A 26,311-nucleotide genomic window follows, 5' to 3' on the forward strand; every position below is an offset into this window, starting at 1 on the left:
CCCCCTCTCTCCGCCCACCCGCCCTCTCTCTCCGCCCCGACCACCCGTTCCTCGGCCATACCACGCCCCTTTCTCCCGAGCCCAGCATCTCGCGGGTTCTTGCGCGAGGTCCTGCCTCCTGCCTCCCCGCCCACAGGCGCCGGCTGGTCCAAAGGCCCCGCCCCTCCCGGGCAGAACCCACCTGCGGCGGCGCTGACGCAGGCACGACGGTGGACGCTGGGGGCGCTGAGGAGGCTGAGGAGGCAGAGTCGGCCTGGTCGGCAGCGCCAGTCGGGGACGAGGTAGATTTCAGGCTTCCAGCGGGTTGGAAAAACCGGCTCAAAACGGCCTGCCTCCTGGGTGCCGGGCTCGCAGGAGCCACACCGCCCGACGCCGGCTTACGGCGCGACATCGCGGGGCGGAAAGGCGGGGTAGCTAGGGTGAGAGCGGGTGCCCGGACGGGTGCGGGCGCGAGCACGCCGCGGACCTCGCCTGCGGGGAGAGGAGCGGGCCGCGCTACGCCTGCGCCAATGGGGCTGAGGGGCGGGGTGGCATACGCACCAATAGGGATGGGAGGGTGGGACCGCGCCTGCGCCAATGGCGCGGAGGCGGGATGCGGCCGTGGTTTCGCGCCAAACTCTGGGACCCGGGTCCGCCTGAGCCATCCGGGAGCCGACCGCCGCCGCCGCCATGGTCCGCCCGCTGAACTGCATCGTCGCCGTGTCCCAGAACATGGGCATCGGCAGGAACGGGGACCTGCCCTGGCCCCCGCTCAGGTACCTGCCCGGCCGGTTGGGGGCGACTGCAGCGCGACGTCGGCCAAGCCTGGGCCCCCGGACTCCGGGGCCGCAGAGCAAAACCCGGGTACTGGGGACGCCGCCCCGCGGAGACCCCTAAGTGACACCCGTCTCTCCCTTACAGGAATGAATTCAGGTATTTCCAGAGGATGACCACAACCTCCTCCGTGGAAGGTAACGCGGTTCCTACGGGGTTGGGGAAGGCTGCTGTCCAGGAACGTGTTTCAAGGGAAGTCTCCCGCGCTCCGCTGGGATCTTTTCTCTCACCACGATCTGGACGCAGTTCCCGAGGTTCATCGAGAATCCTTCGTTGATCTGCTTTTTTAGAAATGTTATGCCAGCGCTCGTGTACAAGTCGGGTGTTGGACACAGTTGGCAGCGAAGTGGAAGGCTGGGTGCAGAGGGGTGGCACTTGTAATGGAGCCCAGAGGAGGGCTTTTACTTGGGCTTTTGGTTATTTGAGTTTCTTCAGAACGGTCTCACTGTGAACCCCAGGCTGGCCTCAAACTTGCTCTCGATCTTCCTGCTTCAGCCTTCTGGGTGCTAGGATTGCAGCCCTGCACAGCCTGGCCAAGAGGAGGTCTTGGAATAGCTGCTAGAAGCGACAGATGACAAAGCCTGAGTCAGGGCCATGGAGAAGAAAGGACAAAAACTTTTAAAAACAATTTTTATGATACTAGATGTTGAGTGTCGGGAGAACAAGGCTGTGAGAATCGTGTGCAGTTGTAACAGTGGTAATGAGCACGGTTTTCACTAGTGCTTTGAGCTGTAGGAGAGAAGAGGATTATAAGAAGAGAGGATGGGATGCATGCAGGGCTGCCCGGAATAACACCTACGAAATGTCTGTGTAGTAAAGGTTGAGGACCTGACACGAACCGCTCTCGAGGTTCCTGAGTCTGAACAAGTAATTTAGTGCTCTTTTGATCCAGATGTCTTTTAACTCTCAAGATTTTTTCCTCCTAAGTAATTAAAAAATAGGACCTATATGTATAAAGTATTTATAGAAGAAAAGGATAGACACAGCTGAACGTATTTTAAGATAAATTGAGTAGAACATTAAGGATCTACCTTTTTAAATGTGACAACCTAAAACTACAAAGGACAGAAATAACGAGTAGTCAGATTATATCAAACAGTTGTAACCATACTTATTCGCTGCTGAGCATTGTTCTAAGTCTTTAGTACCCTCAACAATTGTAGCAGTGAGAACTGTTCTTACGTCAATTTTATAGCTAAGGAAAGTAAAGCACAGAGTTAACAAGACTTATCTAGTGGATTACAGAATGCATTCAACTTGAACACTTTGACCTGGAGTCTTTACTACATTATCCATGTTGGAACTGATTCAAACTAAATATTGGTTATAAATTGGATAAAGCCAAAGGGAAAAATAGGTACCATATTTAGGTAAAAAGTGATAAATGTGGATTGTGATAAAGCTGTTTTGGTGTTGTTGGGGGTTTTGTTGGGTTGGTTTGTTTTTGTTGTTGTTGTTTTGCAGTGCTGGGGTGGAACCCAGGGTCTGCATGCTAGGCAAGTACTCTTTATCCCCTACGTTGGTTTGCCTTTTTAAAGAAAGTCCACTAGATGGCGCCATGACAGTCATATCTGTGCATATGTGTGTGATGATGTGAAAATACATACCCCAAAATGAATTTATTGTTTCTGTGTGATTTTATAGGTAAACAGAATCTGGTGATTATGGGAAGGAAGACCTGGTTCTCCATTCCTGAGAAGAATCGACCTTTGAAGGACAGAATTAATATAGTACTAAGTAGAGAACTCAAGTAAGTACCGTAAATGTGAACTGACCACAACACAATCGTGTCCCATTTCTGGGAGTACAGAACAGTAATATAGTATAAAAGTAGCATTGATGAGGCTGGTTAATATCATAGAGGCAATGACAGGAAACTGAATAAGCTGTTACAGTAAATGACTATTCTGCTGCTTTACTGATTTTTTTGAATGTTACATTAAACATGAAATCTCATTACAATAACAGTTTTCAAGAGTCAGTAGGCTTAAAGTTGCACAGTGTGATCAATAATTTTCTGTTAGCCATAACATCCAAATAACGCTTTGTACTTGTGTGCTTCACTGGGAGTCTGAAGGTAAAGTCTTTGCAAGTACTGAAATCGTTCTGGAGTCCTCAGGATTAGGAAGTGTCTAAAACTGACATCTTCTAAGAATTTCTTGTCCTCCAAGCACTGGAATCCGCAGTTCCTGATGCCCGGAAAAGCCCTGGAGACTGGGGGATGGCAGGAATGCCCAGATGCCTCTGAAGTCAGCTCCAGTGCTTTCACTTTGACTGCGGCTTTGACATCCTTTATTCTGTATGTGATGAATCCTGGTTTCTATTTGGTTTTGTTCTTTTTTGGTTTTTTTGTTTTGTTTTTGGTACCGGAGATCAAACGCAGGACCTTGCACTTGCAAGGCAGGCTGCAGAACCACTGAGCTAAATCCCTGGCCCCAATTTGGTTTTGTTCTCGTTGCCATTGACATCAGCCATCACCTAGAATAACTTGCTAATCTCTGGGTGCTTTGGTTTGGCTTTTTTTTTTTTTTTGATAGAGTCTCACACTGCAGTTCAGGCTGGCCTTGAACTCATGGCACCCCTCCTGCCTCAGTCTCCTGAGTGCTGGAATTACAGTGGTTTGGTTTTATTTGGTGGGGTGGGTGAAGGGACCAGAATTAAGGGAGACATTGGGTGTCACCATGGCGAGCACGCTTCCTGTGCACTGAGGAGGTGGTCAGGAAAAGAACACAGTGTCCTTGGGCACTTCCTGAGCACAGTGGGCATAACATTCCTTCCTGTGTGTTTGGGTCAGGGTCCAACCAGAGAATCCAGTTTCCGGGAATGGGGTCACAGTGGGGGTCTGGCCCTGTGAGTGCAGAAATCTGCACAAGCAGCCAGGAAGGGCAGGCGGGAGCTCTGCAGCAGGGCCGAAGCTACTGGAGTGCGAGTTCCTCTCCCAGGAGGCCTCAGCCCTGCTCATGAGACCTTTCAGCTGATGGCTCAGGCCCACCTGACTAAAGTCAGCTAGCAACACTATCATCACGGCCAGACACCGTGACAGCCACACCTGCGCTGGTGTCTGAGTGACCAGGAACCAGTGCCTGCCACCTTAGCGCCCCTGGGGAGGAAAACCGGCCCCAGCTGAGGGCTGAGGGGTCTGGGCTCACGTGGCCCCTCCTGAAGCCATCCCTGATGCAGTGAGCAGGGTGTTTGCCTCGGTTCCTCCACAGATGGGAGCCCCGCCGTCTGCCCCTGTGCTGCTCTTCTGCCTAGTTGCTAGGATATTCTGATTGTCTCTGCCTGCTAGGATCCAGGTCGCAGCCTGCATCGCTGTTCCCAGGGCCGCTGTAATAACATCTTGTTGAGAGCTACTGTGGAGTATTTATGGCTAGCTTGGGCTGAAACCAGCCTACAGTAGCCTCGCTGGAGAGGTTGTTAAGCCCACGCTCCTGAAATGATGAGTCTCGTTTCTTCTTCATGCCCCGCTGTGGCGGGTGTCATTAGGTTTGCTTGCTTCTTATGTATTTATATGTAGCATTTGTCGATATCTTTTGCTTTTTTTTAAAGGCTGAGAAAATGTAGTCTTTCTTAGTGAGCATGCCAGAGAAATGACTGCCCTTAGTAGTAACAGATTTTATTAAGGTTCGCGTTTTGTTTATTCCCCTGCTTCTCTACGTGCTGGTCAGTTGCATGCACTTATTGGGCACCTGCCATGTGCCAGATGCTGCTGGTCCTGCACACGAGGGCAGGGAGTTGCTCTTAGAGGTACTCAGTTTACACCCCGTGGAGGAAGAAGCCGAGTCCTCAGCGCAGCCTGCAGTTCTCTGCTACACCAGTTATTCGCTGGAGCTCCGCACTTCACAAAGTGTCAGGAGAGGCGCCTTTCCAAAGCTTCTGCTCAGCCAGGTCGGGGCTTGGGAAGAACGGGGCAGGGGCGGGGCTGCTGACGTGGACAGGTTTCTGGGTGTCACGTGGTGGTGAGGGCCCGGCTGAATTGTACACCTTGAAAGGGGGCGCTGTGCGGCATGGGACTCGCGGCTCAGCACAGCTGTTTTGAGGGTCTCGGGCCCCAACATGACTGCTGTGCGCCCGGGGTGCTGTGGTCTCTCCTGGAGCCCAGCGTTGCCCTGCGAGTCGAGAGGCGGATGCTCTCGCGTCCTTGGCGGCGCTCTGCTGTCGGGCACAGCCGTGTCTTGGCGCCCGCTGCCGCCCCCTGGTGGTGACTGCAAGTCTCTCCTCGTGGAGCCTGTCCTGGTCCTCTCTGCACACGCTGCGTGGCGGACACTGTTGGCCCTGGCGCCGGTGGCTTCGGGGCCTTGGCAGGGCAGGTGAGCTTCCTGGCCCACGACCTCGTACCTGCTGCGTGTGTGTGGTTCCAGCGTGCAGGTGCCCTACAGATCCGGGTGTCCCTCCCTACCCCGACCCCACTACCTTATATTGTGCTGAAAATAGTGACCTGGCAGTCCCAAGGACCGGGCTTGGTGCCCCGTTTGTCCTACTGTGGCGTTCTTGCTTCCCTCCGTCTTGAGACGGAAGTCCCCTCCTGTGTCAGCCCTTCCCCTCTCCCCTGCTTTACTCCAGACTCCATTTTCTCTGACCTGGACCCTTCCTCTTTAATCCTGCCCTGTAGTGTGTGAGACCCCAGGACCGATTGTGTTCTGAGCCCCTCGGCCTTCTCTGGGCTTTCTGGAGCCAAGCAGCTCTGCTGTCGCTCTTGACCCGGCCTGTCGTGGCCGCTTGCCTCTGCTTTGCACTGGTCTTTCTGTCCTCCAGCGCCCAGCAAAGGAATTGGGCGCCACCCTCTCCCACCCGAGCTGATGCCGCTCTCTGTTGTCAGAGACTCTTACCTGGGCTGGTTTGAGAACTTGTAGGAGGGAAAGACAGCAGTGAAATGAGTCACGGCGTGCATCGCGCCGTGTCCCTTTCCGGGGAGCGGCCAGGCAGGGGCCGGTGACCTCGAGCACTGGCTCAGCCTTCTGCCTGTTGCCTTAGCTGTCTGGGATCCGGGGTGCAGGGTCCCTGTGAGACGCTGCTAAACTGCCAGCCAGCAACACTGGCAAAGGTTCTCCTCCATGCCTCTGCTGCCACTTAAACCAGAAACAGACCTCTTGTCTCACCATGGTTCCTCTTTCCAGTCTCCCTCACAGGCTGGGGAAGTGGCCTTCACCCACCCCGGGGCCACGTTCAAGCCAGTGTGTCCCAGCGTTCCCCGAATTACTGCCCTCTTTCTTTGAGCCACTTGTACGCCACCCATTTCCACCACTGGGAAATCGCGTTGCTCTTCTCCCACCTCAGCTCTTCAGTCGAGCTTTTCACCTCCCTCCATCTCCCTTCCCCAGTCCTGACCTCGGCATCCTCCCTGGCAAACCACGTGACTGCTTCCGCCCTGCTGCGCTTGGTTGATCGGCCAGACCGGGGGTGGCAGACCTATGGCCCGCGTGCCCCAGCAGGCTGTTGGGGTCACCGAATGCTGCACAGGCTTCGCCACCACTGGCATGCACCATCTTCCTGCCCAACTCCAGATCTCTCTCTGCTGGGTTCAACTCCTTCCCCGAACAGCCTGCTCTCACACAGTCGCCTGACTGCCCTGGCACCTTGGGCATAGCTCGGCTCACTTAACTTTACCCTGGCCTTAATTTCTTCTTCTGGCTGAGTCAAAGTATATTCTTTGCTTTGTTCTAAGTCCTTTACAGATGACACAGTGAAATCAGCAACTTTTTTTTTTTTGGTTCTGGGAATCCAACTCAGGACCTTGTGCTTCCGAGGCAGGCGGCGGCACCGCTGAGCTACATCCCCGGCCCCAGTCAGCTACGTTTCAGGAAGACAGGAAGCAACCAAGAGAATGAACAATCCCCATTACCTCTTGATTAATCATTGTCAGAACTACTAGTTCACAGGCAGTTCTACAATCTCTTTAAAACACCAGGCTAAGGGCCAGGGATTTAGCTCAGTGGTTCCACTGCCTGCCTCGAAAGGACCTGAGTTCGATTCCCGGTACTAAAAAAAGAAAAGAAAACACCAGGCTAACAACTTGATGTTGAATTGGAATTTCTGTTCTGTGTCTAATTACTCTGAAAGCCTCCTTCTGCATGTTTCTTTATTTAAAAGAGAAAGGCAACCCTCTTCTCCACCTGGGGGAAGGGTCAGACGGACGGACGGACACACACGAGGACACCACTTAGTCCTGGAGGTTGAGAGGCATAAATTATTTCACTTTTTTCCCTTTGTACTTTTAATTGCATAATTAGTAACAAATTCATTTTCAGATACTTAACTCATTCTTGTATTGTTCAAAACGTGAAAGTTTGAATATCATTCCAGACATTTTCTACACTCATTCATATATTCTTTTTCCAGCATCTTATCATGAAAATTTTCAACACAAAGATCTTTACATTAAATAGATGTATAACTACCACTTCCATTGTGCCAAAACTTCCTTTCTGCTGGTTTAACACATGTCCATTCATCCATCAGTGGGTACTGTCTGTGTGTACATTTCAAGATAAATCGCAGGCGTTAATGTATTTCCTCAACATTCTGCACATATCATTAAGAAGAATTCAGTATTCAGTTTTTTCTTTTGGGTAAACATTACAGACAATGAGGAAGATAAGTCATAACTGTCCACTTGCTAAGTTTTGACAGTTTACACCTGTGTAACCAAACCCCTATCAAAGACACAGAATATTATTGTAACCCTATAAAGCTCCCTCGAGCCCTGTCTGGTTAATCTTTACACACTACTGCAGACACAGCTACTGTTCTGGTATTTTTCCTCCACGAGATAACACTCATGGTTTTTGTTTTTGATGTACCCAAACCATAGATGCACAAAGGCAGGTTGAGTATCAGTCATGAGCTGTACCGATGCTAAGTGCTTTTTGTCAGAAGGGCTCAGATGTGTGGTTTTAGTTTCGTGATCAGTGCTTCTTGCTTGGATCACTGGACTCATGGATGGGTTCTGCAAACTGTGTGATTTTCTTTTTAACTCAGGGAACCTCCACGAGGGGCCCATTTTCTTGCCCAAAGTCTGGATGATGCCTTGAAGCTTATTGAGCAACCGGAATTAGCAAGCAAAGTGGACATGGTGTGGATAGTGGGCGGCAGTTCTGTGTACAAGGTAGGTACAGCTGCCGGCAGTGCGAGGGGTCCTCATCCCCGCCTCCTCAGCCCCCAAGCCATTTCTCCAGACGTTAGGGGACAGCGCGTGGCCCATTGTGTGAAACTTAAAGAATCCAGCCGTGAGATAGGAAGCAGCACAGTAAACACATGTACATGTAAATTGCATGTCCATGTTATATACAGTGTTTTGAAATACACATGCATGATGCTTATGACCTCACCCACATTAACATAGGCATTATCTCACTTTTTGCGATCAGTGCTCTTAAAATCAGCCAGCAGTTTCCAGGAGCACAGTAACATCGTGTGCAGTAGGGCTCTAGAACTTACTTCTCCTAAGTGAGGTTCTGTATCCCTTGCACAGCAGCTCGCCACATACCACTTAGGTTTCAGCCCAGGACACTGGGTGGTGTTTGCAGTCTGGAAGCCATTCTGAATTCCTCCGTGGAAATCCCACTGTTCTGTGCTTCGGGATGCGCCCTGTGCGTGCTGTTAGCCCTGCCCTGTGGGATCCATGTGCTGACGTGTGCTGATCACTTACAGAACGATGGGCCCTCGGCTCTCACCTGACACACGGACCTGTGTGTGTGACTTTCTTAAAAGCAGAAGGCTTTTCCTCAACAATTCTCATGGACTGTGAGGGCCCAGGAGAAAGGTTCCATGATTTCGTATTGTCTGGAAATCTAGTATATCAAAGAGAAAATGCATGTTTTCCTGATACAAAATGACTTGCAGATTTTTAAATTTTTGAGGATAATACATAGAACTCTGAGTCTTTTAAAACATGAACGAAAGATTAACATCTATGGGGAAGAAGAATATCAGCACCTCCCCTTGTGACTTAGGGTAATGGATAATGGATATGCATGGAAATTACTGGAGAAAGATGCGGTAGCTCACCCTAGATGGGGCTCCAAAAACTCTCAGCCCCTGGTTCTGCAGCACTTGCCCTGTTCTTCCTGGGGCGGGGGGGGACTTCCCCTAATCTTATCAACCAACACGGGTTTCTTCTATAAAGCAAGTCCTTGGTTTTGTCCAGTACACTTGGAATGAGTCTGCACTGTGTGCCCTGGAAGCAGGCTCTGTAGCCCCGTACACATCCAAGTGCACGCGCAGCATTTGACCGTCAGTGCTCCGCTTGAGCGGTGCAGACGGGAAACCGTCAGGGACAGCTTGGCCTTGTGTCCCGGGCACGTGGATGTGCAGCCAGCCCACCCCCGGGCCCTGTGGATGGGGCTCGTCCCACAGTGCCACGCTCGTGTGTTTCACACTGCAGGTACTCTGGCCTGTGAATGCACAATCCCACAGTGCCCAGGTCATAGTGCAGTTAAGTTACTCTGGGCTGAACACACAGCTTGCTGCACCGTCAGCGCTGATGTGGAGCCTCCTGGAATAAACTCAGCTGATGACACTGAAATCCTGGGGCTTCTGTCTTTGGTCATTAAGGAAGCTGATGCCTTTTGGTTTATTTCAAAGGAAGTCATGGATCGGCCCGGCCATGTCAAGCTGTTTGTGACAAGGATCATGCAGGAATTTGAAAGTGACACATTTTTTCCAGAAATTGATCTGAAGAAATACAGGCTCCTCCCCAAGTAAGTATGAAGTTGTTAGCCTGAAGCACATGTCCCACCTAAGAATTACAGAGAAGAGTATTCTCTTTATTTCCAGAATAGGTGCAGGGTAGTAATGTGATGAGCCATGCTGTGGGAGTTTTTGGAAATCTCCCTCATCGACCTGGAAGTGCTCGGGTTCCCAGTTGGGAAGAACAGTCACCAGTTCTTCCCGGGCAGCCAGGTGCTCTCGGCGCTCCCTAGGGAGTCTATCCCCTCTGTGGTCGGAGCGGAGAGGCTGGCATGTGGTGGACGTGGCCTGGGAAATCCGCGCTAAAGAGTGACCGTCCTGAGACCTGACATCAGGGCGCCAGCAGGAGCCAGTGCAGAGGCTGAGGCGGGAGGGGCTGGCCTGTTCCGAGCTCAGGGCCAGTGTCAGGCGGTGAGCAGTGGGCAGTGCGATAGTCGGCAGGGGTCAGGCCTGGCCTGGCGCGGGTGCTGAGGGCTCCGGAGAGAGCGACACTGCTCAGCTGCTTTAAGGGGAACAGGCCAGAGAGGGACAAGAGTGGAGCTGGGTGCAGTGGTGCAGCCTGTAGTCCCAGCACTCTGGGAGGCTGAGGCAGAAGGACTGCAAGTTCCAGCCCACGGGGTCCCCGTCTCAAAATCTGAAAGGGCCGGGGAGGGATGTAGCTCAGTGTGCAAGCCTTGTGGGAAGAAGGGTGACACTGGGGGACCCGTCCGGCTGGTTGCAGTAGCTCAGGTGAAAGGGGAGAGGACTTAGCTTAAGGCGTGACGGTGACAGGGACTCAGGCCACACTTGGGACCCGGCCGGAAGCTGCCTGATGACGGAAATGCCTAACCTTTGAGTTTAAGAGCACTTGAAAGTGAAAGTTGAAGTAGATGAAGGCTCTGAGGCCTGCCCTGAGCGCCGTCGCCACCCCGCATGCAGCCGTGTCTGGGTAGCACTGGAGTGTGCATGTGTTGGAAGGGAGTCGAGACCGAGTGAGGGCTGTGTGTCACCGCGGCCCTCCGCTGGTCATCTGCGGCCAGCGGAAGTGAGCGACACGTGTCGGGCTCTCGAGGCTGGCAAAGCTGTGAAAGAGAGCGGGCTATGCCGGAGGGCAGGCTGTCACGTGGGCTCCGAGGATTACTGCTTGGAAGCATCTCGCAGAACAGTTCGTCATGTGCTCACTCCTCCTTCACGCGTTCATGCCCGACATGTTTCCTCTGCTGTGTAGATTGCCGACCCTCACACATGTGCGTGTTGAACTCAGCTCTCCGTCACTGCTTATCTTCCCCGTTGCTGTGAGCAGCGAGAACAGACTACTGTGCGCTGCATTTAAATACCTTTCCAAGTCTTACTGCGTCCAGTCAGATCTCTCCCTAGTTGTGACGCTTTGGATCCTGATCATTTAAGCACTTACTGTTCAGGCTTTCTAAAAAGGAAATTTTAACATCTTTACTGGAGTGTCATTCCCATCCCCTAACTCTGACTCTTCAAAGTATATTCAGCAGTGTCAGTTGGTCTGTATTTTTGTTGTTTACTGTTTCCTTCTTTTTAAATGTCTTCACCTGGTTTGGGAGTCAGAGTAATACTGAACTTGCAGGATGAACTGAGAAATATCCTTTCCTCTTCTTTTTTGTGGGGAAGGCTGTGTGAAGAGTTGACAATACATCTTCATTAAATGTCTTAGAAAACTTTAATGCTGAGTGGATTGAGAAAGAAACAAGAACCGTTCTCCAAAATGGACATTCTATACCGGGCTTTGGAAGCAAATGAAAAGTTCTTTCTTTCCATTGAGCATTTGACAGGTATCTGTACTTCTGGACTTGTGCTGACATCACAGCCGCCCCTTACCCTGATGGAGGGAGGGACCCCCAAGGGGACATGTGGTGTAGCTCGGTCCTTTGTTAAGTGGGGAAAAATGAACCCTCTGGAAAGGAAACATGCCTTGTCCCTGGAAGTCTGTCATAACAAACAAAACCGCTGGCACATTAGTCCATGGGACATGTGTGTCATTTTCCTGTGCTTCCTAAGGAGTCTTGAGTTTATTTTGATTACAGTTTGGTTTTCATGGTTTCCAGAAATCTGTTAGCTCTTGGATCTCCTATTAAATCGTCTCAGGCTTGTTCCTGTGGCTCTCCATCAGGTCAGACCTGCTGTTCGTTCACAGTCGTGAGCTTTCTTAGTTCTGTAAGCCTTAAAGGGTGCTGGCGTTCAAATCTGGAATGTCCCTAAAGGCCCATGTGCTGGCGGCTCAGTCCCCCTCCATGGCACTGTTAGCAGATGGGACCGTTAGCAGCCAGAGCCTTGTGGAAGGAAGTGAGGTCATTGGGGGCATGTACTTAGAGGGTATGGACCCGCCCCTTCCTGTCTCCACAGTTCTGGTGGCCATGACACTCCCATCACCACGTGCTGCCTCATGCCGGGGTTTGGGCCAACCACCCGCAGAGTAAAGTCGCTGAGGCCATGGGCATAATGAGCCATCTTCTGTCTGAGGTGGCTGTCTCCAGTGTCACCTCAGGGCCAACAGCTAACTGACCCAGAGGAGCCTCTCTGGGTGACTCCAGCAAAGGCCATGGCACCAGGTCTTGTCAGACTTGGACTTGTCATCCAAGTATGTCCCCAGGCAGTTTGTTCTTTCAGAAAGTTTGGAGTTAGGGTTCTGAGGTAATTCTAACCATTTTTAAAACAGACTGCACAAGTAGTTATTAGGGAAGTAAAAAAGAAAATTACGCATAATTAAATTTTAATTTCCCAGTGACGCTTAACATGAATGCCATGGATACTGATCAAACTTAGGCAGTAATGCAGTGTTTTCCAAGTTATTGTTGCTCATGGTTTTAGAGAGAACCTCCTGATACTTTGGTACTTTGCTCTCCTCTTCTCAACGAACAATCCTGACACTGCCGAGAATTTGCACCAAAAAATGCAAATGTTACTTTTCATGATTTCTTTTTTTTTTTTTTTGGTATGGGGATCAAACTCAGGACCTTGAGCTTACGAGGCAGGCGACAGCACCACTGAGCTACATCCCTGGCCACTCATGATTCATTCATAAGACACTAAAATTACAGTTTAAAATTGACCTACTAAAACCATTCTTAACAGCGAAGGGCTATACTACTACTAAAATAGTGGAGCAGCATAGCTCAGAATGGTAGGCGTCGCTGTTTATTCTGAAATATAATTTATTCCATAGGAAACACCTTTTTCTTCTCTCCACATATTGTTATGCTGCTGTTATTGCTTATCTCTAATTATGTTTTTATCAGAATGGCATAATGTCTAATTAGCCATCAAATACTGATGCCTGTTGCTGCTCAGCAACATACAATATGTCCTAAGAGAGTGAGAAGTTCTCCTGTATTGTCCTGCCTACAGGGAGTTTATAAGACAGTTAAGCAGACAGAACAAACTAGTCGGTAACTAATAGGTAACAAACTAGTCGGTAACTAATATTTATGGTGTTTTTGCCCTTTCAGGTATTGTGGAATGTGATACCTACTGTAAAATTTACAAAATATTCTTAGGAAGTTTCATATTAGCTCAGGGATAGAGTAAAAAGGTATAAGAGAAACTCCTATCCATGGTTAGTTTTCGAGAAAACAGGAATCAGAAGGAAAGGAGGAGAAATTAGGCTGTTTGCTCTCTAACATGGTACAGCTTGCCTTGATACACCTTTCCTTACCATTTACATGTGTCGGGCATTTGCCTGGTACCCCCTTCCCAGCACTCACTATGGTGAAGGGAGAGGAAGGAATTTGAGCACTGTGGATGCCTTTTGGATGAGGAGGCAGGGAGTTTTGTGTCCCATGGGTGCATAATTTAATAATCACATACCTGTTTCTTTTACAGATACCCAGGTGTGCTTTCTGAGGTCCAGGAGGAGAAAGGCGTTACGTACAAATTTGAAGTATATGAAAAGAACGATTAATATGAAGGTGTATTCTGGTCTATTTCAAGTTGTTCCCCTTCCTTCTAAAAACATGTGTTTATATATTAGGAAAAAAGACTTGTTCTGACTTTTCATCTCTGGGTAGTTTTTCTAAACAGATACCATGTAAGAAACATTTCCAGCTCTGACTGTCTTGGTCTCCCGTGCCAGGCCCACGACTGAGTGCAGCCCCTGCTCAGGTGGCACATCTGTGAGGGATCCAAACTGGAGAGTCCTGCCCAGGTGAGGACCTACAGAGATAGGAACAAGGCAGGCTCATCCAAAGGGAAGACGTGGATTAGAAACAAAATGCCTAGAACTCCCATTTTAAAGGAAAATCAGGTCAAAGTAGTAAACACGAATCATTCTATACACAGAATACTTCTGAACAACGTTCTGTTCACTGAAAGGGGAAATCAGTAAGTTTTGGACTGCAGTATATTCCACAGCGACGGTAAAGAACCAGGTAGGAGACTTCCTAGGAAGAGGCTGAGACCTCTGAAATTTCTCCTGGTCTTCAGAGGGCCTCCAGGAGATACTGCGAAGACAGAACAAAATAGACTGCTCCTTCAAGACAGAAAAGTAATAACAAATACAATAGCTGAAATTAAAAGTTCAAAGAGTATGTATTGAGAATGGTTATTGCCAGAAGCCAAAATTCATACATTAAAACCAAATGTTACCAAATTAATGAAAATTAAAACATGTCTCCTATCACATAAACAGATTTGTATTATTGGGTATACAAAAAATACAGCATTTTCTACCTTTTCAGAGTATAAGTTAGCAGTATCAATTTAAATGCAGAATATTCTGGGTTTAGACCATAATTTCTACTTCTAGAAGTTAATTCTGGACAAAGACATGGACCCAAAAATATTGGCAGCTTTTTCTTTCAAATTTGAGAAGAGCGCATATATCAATGAAGATAGTAGTAAGTATCTCAATGTAATCTTCTCCAGCAGATAAAAATAATGAGGTACTAACAGAAAAATGCCAAAGACGACTACATAAAAGAAACAAATTGTGTGTAGTACCCAGATTTTCCAGTATGAATGTCTGGGGCAGAAGTCTGCTGAAAGAGTTGACATTACCAGAGCTAGGTGCTTCTTCACTGGGCATATCTGCTGTGGCTAGGGCTGTGGAGATCTGCTTCTTATAAAAAAACTGGTTGAGATAATCAGTTGAGCCCTTTATGTTCAGCTGTACAGTAAGGACCCAGAACATCAGAAGCAGAAAGGAATTTTCTAGAACCTTCCACAAAGAGGAGAAACACATTACACAGAAGAATGGAATCACTACTGCATAGGAATCACGAACCCTAAGGGAACTGTGCTCTGCTATGAACATACTCTGGAAACTACAGTGGCCAGAACTTACAGAACTTGGACCTTGATAAGAAAAAGCAGCAGGCCACGTAGACGTGGAGACTCAGGTGGCCAGCAAATGCAGATGCGTCTTCCCGCTGCTGGGAAAGAAAGGCGAGAGTGTGTGGGTGCAGTGGTGCACGCCCATGATCCCAGGCCTCTGGGAGGCTGAGGCCGGAAGATCAAAATTTCTGAGCCCAACCTGTCTTAAGATTTTAAAAAGCTGGAGCTGTAGCTGAGTGCTGGGGCCCTGGGTTCAGTCCTCACTACAGGAGAGAGTAGGGTTAACTACGTACAGGTACGGTTCCACACCCATCATGGTTCCACACCATTCTTACCAGCACTTGGCATTGTCAGACTTCTTACATACTGACATTACTGAAAATGAAATTTGAAATTGATGCAGCTGTAAAACTTTGTCCAGGGACTCAATAGAGAGATTGAAAGCTTTATCTTCTGGTCCTGATATACATTATGACCTACGTCACTGGTTAGCAGAAAGTAAGACTAAACTTCAGTGGGGCTGTGAGGAACTAAAAGAGAAAACAGAAAAATTTGTGCCACCAGCTGATGCTCTGCAGATAGCAACTCGGGGAGCTGACGGAGAACAAAGAATCTGAGCTCCAGTGTCTGAACAGATAAAGGCAGGGGCAGCTTCTGGAAGAAATACGTTGGGAGAAGAGAGATCTGCTGGAAAAGAACCAAAGAAAAGATGAAGAAACGGAATGTCTACAGAACCGTGTAAATGCGTTAGAAATGAGTCCCCAAGGGCCTTGGGCCATCTGGAGTCTACCTGGGAAACTGAGCCCCTGGAAGACAGCAGACTTTTAGGTGAGGAAGAGTTGGCTTGTCTCTTTCAGTATTTTTACCTGAATGAGAACACTTGACATCTTCTTGATGTGCGGAGAAAATTGTTGGAAGGGAAGAAGGACTGAAAAACATCAGAGACTTTTAACACTACATGCACTCAGCGTTTGTGAACATTTGTGAAGTCAGAACTGAAAATAAAACATATTGGCAAAATACAGGAAAACAGAGACTCTTAATAAAAAAAAAAAAAAAAAAAGGTGGGGTTGGGGATTTAGCACAGCAGTACCATGTCTGTCTCGCAAGCATAAGGTCCCGAGTTCAATCTCCAGTACTGAAAAAAACAAAAAAGAGCTGATTATTCATGCTCTTTGGAAGAATGAAGGTACACATACACTTGAACTCAGCAGTTCCACTGGCAGATAAATCCTGAGAAGACTACCTACATTTAATTGAAAAACTAAAATGACCTGGAAGTCCAGGGGCAGGAAAATGACTGTTACTGTGTTAGACAAGTTTCCCCCAAAGCAGATCCCAGGACCAAAATTTCAGTGAAGACAGTTTTTTGGTCACTCGTACTGTACTAGAAAGTACCAATTAGGGTATGGAAAAGAGAAACAAAAAAGCCAGCCCAAGGTCAAGGAGCAGGTTCCCCTTGGATAATAAGCACATCACCCCTGAGATTCCAGAAGTGGAAGGCAGAATGGCCTGGGCCTGTCCCAGGCATCCCACGCCCTACCCTGAGAGTGGCCCGAGCAGTGGAGCTAAGTGGAGGAGTCCCTGGTATTTGCAAAAAGAAGCTGCTGGCGGGCACAGGAACAGTGAATGCCACGCACACAATCCAGTGTGTTTTTTGAGTGTGAGACCTTTGTGCTCTCTATGTAGTAAAAAAAGTATAAAGCCACACATGGTTTGCTTGAAATGTTTTATAGATTCAAAAAAGAATAGAAACATGGAGACACGTTAGAAGCACAGGGTGAGGCTTGGGCAGAGTGAGAAACTGATTTGGGATATATGTTAAGTTGGAGGCAGCAGATTTTCTGACAGTTGTATTATAGTTTTAGACCAAGTGATTTTGAAATTCCTTTAAGAAAGGAAAGAAAAAGGGAATTTAAAGGATTGCCGGTGTGGTGGTACACACCTGTAATCCCAGTGACTCAGGTTGAAGCAGGAGGATCGCAAGTTCGAGGCCAGCCGGAGAACTTAGCAAGACCTTGTCATAAAATAAATAGAGTTGGAAGTTGGGCCAGGGATGTAGCTCAGTGGCGCCATGACTGCCTGGTTAGCGCAAGGACCTGAGTTCGTTCCCTGGTACCGGAAAGAAAATGCTGCCCCATTGTACAGATGAAGAAACTGCAGTTCCAAGAGATAGGGTTAGTTGAAGCTTCTGGAAACAATCATTCCCCAACAGATAGATGGGGAGCTAGGAGAGCCTACTTTTGTTGGAATCTAGAATTCTAGGCTTAGTAACTCTGGCCTCTGAGTCTGTGCATTGTAAAGGGCAAAGATTACATGGCCTTTATTGCTTTAATTAAAACCTGGGTGAAGAGCTCGCGATTCATATTAAAATGAAATTGTGTTTTGGCCGCTGCAGTGCATGAAGGCCACAGCAGCGATTACTCCTAAGATTACAAACAATCAAAGAGAAAAGGGCTTTTGCGAGCATTTCCTATTAAAGCCACAAACACTTTAAAAATAATTATGGGGGCCAGGGATTTAGCTCAGTGGTTCTGCTGCCTGCCTCACAAGCGCAAGGACTAGAGTTCGATCTCCGGTACAAAAAAAAAAAAAAAAAATTATGGTTGTGTTATCAGAACATGATTCGTAGATTCTGAATAAATACACAGGGCCTTAAAGGAAACTGCTTCAAGGGAATAGATTTTGTTCAAATCGGATGAAATGTAACATCATTTCACAGCTGGAGAATAAAAGTCAAGGAGGGGAGGAACCCCATCGAATGGATGTGGAGAGAACTGAGGAGATGCCACACTGAACTAATAAGCTGTCTCCTCACCCTAAACACATGCTCAGAAAAAATGCATTTGTCTCTCTTGTTTTCATCGACAGAGAACTGCTGTGAAGGGCTTGGTGCTTACATCTCCCTGTCTTAATTTTTCGTCCCAGGGGCTAACAATATATTTATTTTAAAGCTCTAGGGTTTCTGCTTGCGAGATGTTTAAATATCTGAGAGCATGGCAGGAAGGCATTAGGTGATGGATTGAGGGCCAGACTTTGCTCTGCATTTATTGTGCCTCCCCTGTAATAAACACAGTCTTCATACAATGCAAAAGAGAGAGAGAGAGATGGAAGTGTGGCTTAGCAGTAGAGTGTTTGCCTAACATGTACAAACCCCTGAGTTCAATGCCTAGGATTAAAAGAAAAAAGAAGAAAAACCAGAAACAATAGAACCATGCCTTTGAACTTGTGAGAAGAAATTTATTTTCAACTAAATAATCTACACTCAGCTAAATACTCAAAAGCAAGCAGAGACTCGGGATCCCTCCATGTATCTTTTAGAAAGCTACTGAAGAAAATGCTTCAGCAAAATGAGGGAATAAATCAACCAAAAAGAAAGTGACCATCGTTAACACAGATTATCCCAGCTGGGTAGCTGGTGTAGGAATATCAGTAAATTGACAGTTGAAGGTCACTGAAGAGAAAGCAAATGTAAATGTAGGTTGACAGGCTGGGGGTGATTAGGTAGTTGTTAAATGGATGGGGAAACTACAGGAAGCAAAACCCTGAAATGCTGTTTTTCTCAAGAATGAGCAATGTGTACACACCGCGGTCTCGATGCTGTGATGGCTGCCCGCCCCCGAGTCTGGTCACTATCGGGACGATATGAAAGGAGAAGACGAAAGTGGTGTAAGAGCTGAGTCTGCGTCTGTCCTACCAGGAAGTCCCTCTATAACATATAAATTATAAACGATAATTATTTGAGGGGGGAAAACTGCTAAGTTAAAAGCCATTGCTCAGGAGAACGGGCGGCCCGGGGACTGCTAGGACTTAGCATTTAGGAGGCCTTTACTAATTACCTGTGTTAATGCATGCATTCACTTGGAAAGCTGGAGAGTAATTTGGAAAAAGCTGAAGGCGCCGACCAGAAAGCAGGGCTAAGCGAATGGGAAAGCTCGTCCCTACGAAGAAGAGCCAGAGGGGAGACAGAAGCAAGGACGGGGCACTCATTTCCACAAAGACTTTAGCGCCATTTTCATGCATTTCCTTATTGAAATAATTAATTTTTAAATATTCAGTGGTTCCTCGGTACGGGGCTCCTGTTACTCTTCACGTGCTCCACGTAAAGTTTCAAGGGAACTCTGAGGCAGTGTGTCTCCATGGCCCGCTTAAAGTAGAAAACATGTAATTCCTCAGGCCTGGGTCACGACATAGCTCAGCTCGACTGTTAGGAAGCCGTCGGGCTGCTTCACTCATCTTCGAGTAGGGGAAAATGTCCTTTTCCAGATGGATTTACAGAGCAGCACTGTGAGGGGGTAACTTGAGGCAAATCATAAATAATAAGGCCTGTTCTAACATGCAGGCTGGTGCATCTGTGTTTCTGTGAGGGTAAAGTGTGAACACCCACTGCCTTATGGGCACTGTCTCTTAAAATGTCCCTCACACCTGGTCAGGGACGGGCCCAGGATCTGCCATCCACACAAGCACCCCAGCCATGTCTGGGGCCTGCTGACCTACACCACTTCTGCACCCCACGTAAGAAAAGAAAAAAGGACTTTGCTATCCCAGGCATCCAAGTGAGGTGAAACAGGATGTAAAATATAATAAATTGGCACGTGTAAGACTGGAGTCGGTTAAAGGTTACATGGTGAAGATTAGATTCCTGTGTTGGTAATCTATTAACTAAAAACGGCCAGGGATTTAGCTCAGTGGTGCCACCACCTGCGTTGTAAGCACAAGGTCCCGAGTTTGATCCCCAGTACCAAAAAATAAAATAAAAATTAAAACCAAAAACTTTCACCTGTATAAGGAAAGCACATATGGAATTTACTTCATACTAGTAACTCCGATAGCTGGTAAGCAAACTTAGGGATAGCTTCCCCTTCACAAATGCATTTTTTAACAGTTAAATAAATGAAAAACTACAAAGCACCTGGCCTCATTAAGCAACACAATTCTGTGAAGGAAAGGTTGGCAGGCCAGCTGCTGAGAATTACCTTCAAAAAACTGAAACTTGTAAAGATGTGTCCACTGGAGGAGAAATCCTAATTCAGCAAGTACTGGGGACAGGATGAGAGGCGAGTGGGCGCTGTAAGTCACTGAGGGGAGCAGGGAGAACCTGCGAGGCATGGAGTCGCTGCCCCTGGGGTGGAGGAGCTCCATCGGTGACCGCTCTGAGGACCCACTCCTTTTCTCCATCAACAGTCACAGTTCAAGACACTTCTTGGAATAAAAAGGGAGCAAATCACATTCTGTGTGGTTATTTCGAACCATGTTGTAGTCAGTAATCAAACGTGAAAGTAAATCATCGAAAAGCAAAGGTTAGCTGCCCTCTACATCTTCACCCCGAGAGCAGGGACACAGGAGAGAGCCCTGATGGAGTGGAGCTCAGCTCAGAGGAGCCAGGGACAGGAACTCCCGGGAGGCTGGATGGGGAAAGTTTCTCCAGCACCCAATAGCCAACGTCGGGAAGAGTCCTGAACCAGACCTGCTCGAGGCCCTGGGCCTGGTCCCCTCCAAAGAGCTGGAGGTCAAGTCCCTTGGTGAGGAGCTGCAAAGGCCAACAGTCACCAGCATGGCTAGGCCTCTTCACACTTGGGAGGGGACTTGGCAGCAGTCAACTACCAACTGTTTTTCCTCCACACTTGACAATGAAATCCTTAAGTTTGGATAAGAGCCTGAAGTCACCCGGTGCCAGATCCGATGACTAAGGTGGATGAGGACACTGCGTCATGTTTTTACGAGCTGCCTTTCCACTGGATGATGCTCGGCAGCAGCATTAACTATATTTTTGACCAATTTCTTGAATTCTCATTCTGGGTATAAGAGATGTGGGTGGACGGCTTATCTCGTTTCTAGGGAGTGCCCTTGGAGTATTTGAAACCAGAAGATGCAAGGAGTTCATGCTAATTGTTCTTAAATAATTGTGAGAAATATAAGAAGAGTTTAGGTCTTAGTAGAGAACACATTTGAGGAAAGTGGCTCACTCATGGGCAGAGATCAGAAGTTGAATTACCTCCTCTTGTAGTCAAGGCTTGCCAGGGAATAGATTTAATTCAGGACATAATTTATAGAATTACTTTATAATGTTCATCCAAAAACTCAAATGCAGAGGAGTGCAAGAGATCTGTCCACACATTAGAGACCCGAAGAATCCAGCTGAGGGCCTGGATCCCACAGCAGTGTCCTGCACAAGTCCAGCCAAAAGGCCGAGAGCCCACAGCAATGTCTCATGCGAGTCTGTATGGAGGATCAGCACCAGGAAGGCCCAAACACCAGTGGTAGAAGCCAGAAAGCCTGTGCTGGTGGGATGAAAGACTTGTGCCACCAGCCTGAGGTATCTGCACTGGAGCCAGGAGTGATGCTCACGGTGAAGATCAGAGCTCCCCTGTTGAGAACAGCAGCCGCTCCCAGCAACAGCGAGGCCCCGAGCTCCTCCTCTGAGGACAACCTGGGAAAACCAGCCTCGAGGCAAGCTTCTCCAAAAATATCAACAGCAAATGATCTTCCCCTCCAGGTTTCTTTTTATGCCACTGGCAACAATCCTCAGGTGGGTCTTCCATGCCCAGAAGCACGCTGACAGCTCAGCTGGGTGCTCCAAATGGACCATTAGTTAATCCTCCATGCCTTCTTTATCAAGAGTGGAACACATAATCCCATTCTTCATACATGGAAATGCTTTTATCACACAAATTCTTTTTTTTAAAGAAAAGTACCCATTGGGCTTGAATTTTAGTCCATTAGCTATATTCTCGTGGTCTGTGTCATTCCATTTGGCAAAGATGTTCTTTGGCTGGAGGATGTCTTCATGCCGGGCCTTTCTGTCTAGACTAGGGCCACATGGGCCCCTGGTGCAGAGCGTGGACTTCCCCAGCTCCCCTCCCACTGCCCGGGCTGGTCCGTGGGCAAGTCTACCTTTGGGGGAGGCCTTGCTGGTGCTTTCACGCCCTACATGTCCTTGTCATCCCCAGGCTGCTGCACAGCCTGGATATCTGTCCCACCCCGGCAGCACTTGGTGGCTTGGGACTGAAATGAATGCTGTCAATTCGCTGAATACAAACTCACAGAGGAGCAGAACAGAGGCTCATCTACATTGGGCTGTCCTGAATTTCCAGCTCAGAACACTGACCATGGGGCTGGAATGTAGCGTGTGTGTGTCTATATTTCAAGGTGTGCTTTGAGGAAGTGGCTCGTGCCATCCTAAGGACTGGCAGGTCTGAGGTCTGCAGTGCAGCCCGACAGCATGGGAATCCAGCCAGGCGTGCATGTGACAAACTGTAGGCAGAATGTGCATGCTTAACGCCTAGAGTGATCAGACGAGGCCCTCCCATATTGTGGTGGGCCCTTTCCTGACGGTCACTGATTGGTAAGTGTTAACCACACGTGCAAAATACCTCCACGGCAACACCTCTGTCAGTGCCTGGTTAAGTCTGGCCTGGGCAGTTACACCGGAGACTGAACCTCCCTGGACCCAAGTGACTGAGGGACTAAGTGACTGCTACGCGCCTCCCTGGAATGGCTTTCACATCAGAAAGCATCTTCGGGAGTGGAGACACATACTCCAGCACTGAAGTCATGTTTGCTGATCTATCAGAAGACTTTTTCAAAAAACAAAACCACCAGCGTGCTGTGGTTCAGTCTAACGAACATGGCAACCTCATTCTGGAGATATTTGCTCTATGGTTGGGGTTTTTTTCTTTTCTTTTTTTTTTTTTTAGACAGGTCTCACTATGTAGTTCAGGCTGGCCTCGAACTCAGGGCAATCCTCCTGCCTCAGAGTGCTGGGATTACAGGTGTGCGCCACCACGCCCGGCTTGTGGTTGGACCATAATTCCCCACAGTTCAGTGCTTTTTCAAGCTTAGATCACAATGAAAGTGAACGGGAACTTTTCAGACAGTCTCTCACTCCTGCAAACCCAGCTGTACCAGGACAGCTCGCCCTGGCTGTTCGTCTGCGCTTCGGGCACCTGCAGCTCCTGAGTTTCCTTCTGACATCACATCTGAGAATAGTCAAACACCTGGCCTGCAGCTCTCCAAACTCTGAACAATAACACACACTGAATGCTGTTTATCAGAGTCTGTTGCTTTTCATAGCCGTGGCCTGTGTACAGCTTCTGGAAATGTTGATTGTAAGATAAGCTCTTTTCAGTCAGTTTCAAAAGGTGACCACAGGCAAGGAACCAACTGGTGAGTGGAAGCGTCTTTTCAGAGAAGCGAGGGGACAGCACTGTGGGGCTGGCCATTGTCACTGCTGCATCCTGAGCCCAGCCGCCCCCGTAGGCGGCACTGGGAGCTCAGCGTTCTGTTTCACTTTTCAGCACAAATGCTAAGGCCAGGCGAGGGGAGGAGAGCAGCCAGCTTCGCACAGCCCGCCCTCAAATTGGCCTTGAGTTGTCCAAGTGGAGCCCGTAATTGTCTTGCTGCGGGCGAGCACAATTGTACCTGGAATATATTCCCAGCTGCGTGTCGAAGGCCGTATGCTGGGGAAAAGCCATTGTCCTGGCATTCTTGGCAAGGTAGCAGCCTCGAGACTGGAGGTGTGGGGTCCCCTGTGCCTGAGTGGCCTCTGTCCCCCACCCCTGCCAGGGCACAGGTACAAGGACAGCCATGACTCCCTGGGGCTTGGGGTCCCAGATGGCGAAGCCCATTTGCGCTTTCTGGGGACCTCGTGCTGGACCCGCTGAAATCGAGAGGGCGCTGGTTTGCCTCGTGGGAGGTTGCTTCCCACTCACACCACAGCGGCAGCTTTTCTCCTTGTCCCTACATGTAATGCACACAATTGTTTTGCATGGCTTTCTGCTAAAATCAGCACAAAGACAATGACCCTAACTCCAAAAGTGAAATAACACGGCCCTCAGAGAAGGCACGGCTCTCAGTTCTGGGTCCGCTTGTCACCTGGGGACCTCAGAAGGTCCCCGGAGTGGACATAGAGACTCCGACCCACACTTCCCCAGGGCAGGTTGCAGGGTCACGGACTTTCATCAGAGAAAGACAATTTGCAGGCTGCATTACGAAGAGGTGTGAATTTAGGCAGAATTTAAAAGTACAACTCAAAGAGCAAAGCTTGGATAACTTTGGCATCCCAATGCTCCAGGTTTTCTTTGAAAGTGCCATTGCTATATTACTACTTCCCAGGCTGCCCTTCTACCTCTCTACCTCTCTTTACTTCTTGTATCCCACCCCACACTTGGGGGCATTTGTTGAAATCCTTAGTTTGGAGAGCACGCTCTAGTCACATCCTGCATTGGGGCGGGGCCTGGGGCAGGCTGTGCAGAAGATACACCCACACCCTCTGTGCGGGCGCCTCGCTCCTCAGGCTCGGCTCTGAGCTCAGAACTTGGTTCCAAGGCGGTGGACCTCCCACCTGCCACCCACCGAGACAGGCCCTTTTCCATTCCTTTGTTCAGATCCCCAGTGGTAATGATGGCCCCAGCAGACTGCTTAACTCAGGCCTTATGACAGCAAGGAAGGACTGGCCTGGTGTAGGACAAGGGCCTCCCTGGTCCTTCAAAGCCACCTGCCCCCCCTGGGAATGAGATGTAGCCATACAACAGGGCAACAGATGAGGGATGCTCCTGGGGAGGGACACTCCCAGCACAGTGACACCATCATCACTGTACACAGAACCAATCAGAGAAGCACTACTTGCAGTCTTTCATTTGAATCTGGTGCTGCTATCCAAAAGAGCAATCAGAAGATGCTCTTTCCAATCCTTCATTTGCATATGGGCACAACCAATCAAAAGACACTGCTCCTGATCCTTCATTTACATAGGGCAGGAAGCCAAGCAAGCTTTCCCATGGTACAGTTTGCACATGGTGTAACCAGGTGAGTGTTTGCTAAGACGACATCCCAGTGCCTTGTCTGCATGAGGGACACAGCTGTAGTCAGACCACAGGATGATTTGATTACACATAACCAAAGAGATCAGCTTCAGAGATTTGATGTTGAGCAAGAGAAGCCATGGAAGAATTAACACTCTACATAAAGTTCACAAGCAGATAAAACTGATCTATGGTGTCAAAGCCAGGATTTGGGTCACAACTAGGGGACAGTGACAAGAAGGAAACAGCGCTTGTTGAACTGGTGAAAGTTCATACAATTGTAAGCTTGGGTGCTTTGTGTATTTTTTCCTGTTTTATACTTGTGTACACTCTGTTGCTACCCAGATGACACCATTTCCTGCACCCTAGAACATCCTAGGATGCCCTTCATAGTCTCTGTCAGCCCCATGCACCCACAACTACAACCACTCTGATCTGATCATGTTGAACTCGTTTTTCTTGTGCTGAACTTCATGAGACTGTGTGACTGTTTTGGTGTCTGACCTTTTTACTTGGCATCACACCTGTCAGATTCACTTTATTTTTGTGTGCTTCAATTCTTTTAAAAAAGTGATTGCTTACTACTACTTTGTATGAATAGAGCACAGCATGTTTGTCCATTCTGTTGGTGGCCAGCTGGGTGGGTTCCAGTTTAGGATTGAGAATAATTCCCATGCACATGCCTAGTACACGCAGGTATAAACCCCGGAGCAGAGTTGAGGAGTTCTCAGATAATCAAGTGTTTAGCTTTGGTAGACACACTCAGTTTCCCAAGTGATTGTACTAACTTCACTCCAACCACAAAATAAGAGTTTAAATATTTTCATAACCAAAACTTCATTAATTCTTAGATTTGTCATCTTTTTAATGCTAGCAATTTTAATAGATGTGTGTTTCATTTTGGTTTTAATTTGTGTTTCTCTTATGACCAATAATGGTGCACTCGTTTTCATATGTTTATTAGCCATTTGGAGATCTTTTTTTGTGAGGGTCATGTTAAATCTTTTGCCCATTTCCTGGAAAAGAAAGCTGGGTTGCCTTTTTTGAAATGGATTTGTAGGAGTTCCATATATATTCTGGATATGTGAGAGCTTTATCAAATATAAGCACTAAAGCCATCTGCTCAACCTGTGGCTTTGTTCTGATTTTCTTAATTCTACATTCTGATCTTCTGATGAACAGACTTTTTATTTTAAGCTGTTTGTTAATTTCATTCCTTTTATGGTTAATTTTTTTTTGAGACAAGGTCTCATTGTATAGTTCAAGTTGGCCTTGCACTATGTAGGTCAGGATGGTTGAACTCACAGTGATCCTCCTACCTCAGTCTCCCGAGTGTCTGGGCTTACAGGTATGCACCACCACACCTGGCTGTTTCTTGTTTTATACATATTACCTCCTAAACCCAGGAAGAATTTATCCTGTATTTTCTTTTAGAAATGTTGTTTTACTTCACACAACATGGTCTATGATCCACCTTAAATTAGATTTTGAGTACAAAATCTGTGAGGCAGGAATCAGGGTTTTCTGTTTTATATCAATATTCTAGGGCCAGGGATTTAGCTCAGTGGTTCCACTGCCTGCCTCACAAGCACAAGGTCCCGAGTGTGATCCACGGTACCCTCCCCACCAAAAAATTCTATTACTCCAGGTCATCTGCTCCAAAGGCTGTTCTCCTTGGATTGCTATCAGAGACCCCTGAAGACAATCCCAATCTTCTGCTCAGTCCTACA

General features: G+C 48.1%; 3 protein-coding genes across 12 annotated transcripts in view; 1 reads left to right on the forward strand and 2 right to left on the reverse strand.

The window, feature by feature from the left end:
- The window catches only part of Msh3 (mutS homolog 3), a 119,353-nt gene extending 118,855 nt beyond the window's left edge, over positions 1 to 498 (reverse strand). For 3 of the 6 annotated variants that reach the window (XM_087180736.1, XM_087180734.1, XM_087180733.1), the window contains exon 1: positions 182 to 496. In XM_087180736.1, coding sequence (XP_087036862.1) covers positions 182 to 391 — 210 coding nt within the window. In that variant the 5' untranslated portion in view covers positions 392 to 496. Of the gene's footprint in view, positions 1 to 181 lie in introns of all 6 variants that reach the window. The other 3 variants (XR_015438895.1, XR_015438896.1, XM_087180735.1) reach the window with 3 other exon arrangements.
- On the forward strand, positions 159 to 13,503 carry Dhfr (dihydrofolate reductase). 4 transcript variants are annotated; one of them, XM_013071087.3, is made up of 6 exons: positions 159 to 281; positions 901 to 1,067; positions 2,458 to 2,563; positions 7,792 to 7,918; positions 9,397 to 9,512; positions 13,330 to 13,503. In XM_013071087.3, exons 2-6 carry the CDS (start codon positions 926 to 928, stop codon positions 13,406 to 13,408), a joined length of 570 nt encoding a protein of 189 aa, XP_012926541.2. In that variant the 5' UTR covers positions 159 to 281; positions 901 to 925; the 3' UTR covers positions 13,409 to 13,503. The 4 variants fall into 4 exon arrangements, with proteins under 4 accessions (XP_012926541.2, XP_012926538.1, XP_021111374.1 ...); XM_013071084.3 differs by having other exon boundaries at positions 901 to 950; XM_021255715.2 differs by lacking the exon at positions 159 to 281 and adding an exon at positions 566 to 755.
- The window catches only part of Fam151b (family with sequence similarity 151 member B), a 65,515-nt gene continuing 46,204 nt past the window's right edge, over positions 7,001 to 26,311 (reverse strand). The window contains exon 6 of one of the 2 annotated variants that reach the window (XM_087180765.1): positions 7,001 to 15,916. In XM_087180765.1, the coding sequence (XP_087036891.1) occupies positions 15,904 to 15,916 (13 nt within the window). In that variant the 3' untranslated portion in view covers positions 7,001 to 15,903. Of the gene's footprint in view, positions 26,307 to 26,311 lie in introns of both variants that reach the window. The other variant, XM_087180762.1, reaches the window with a different exon arrangement.

This window comes from Heterocephalus glaber, unplaced genomic scaffold (genome assembly GCF_053883595.1).
Source record: "Heterocephalus glaber isolate CG9 unplaced genomic scaffold, H.glaber_assembly_v1.0 deba00001465, whole genome shotgun sequence".
Lineage (NCBI taxonomy): Eukaryota > Metazoa > Chordata > Mammalia > Rodentia > Bathyergidae > Heterocephalus > Heterocephalus glaber.

Excerpts from the sequence above, each read along its gene's own strand:
- Dhfr (XM_021255715.2), top strand. The coding sequence starts at position 670 with ATGGTCCGCCCGCTGAACTGCATCGTCGCCGTGTCCCAGAACATGGGC. Across the intron at positions 1,068-2,457 it reads ATCTGGACGCAGTTCCCGAG|GTAAACAGAATCTGGTGATT; the intron begins GTTCATCGAGAA and ends GTGATTTTATAG. Across the intron at positions 9,513-13,329 it reads AAATACAGGCTCCTCCCCAA|ATACCCAGGTGTGCTTTCTG; the intron begins GTAAGTATGAAG and ends TTTCTTTTACAG.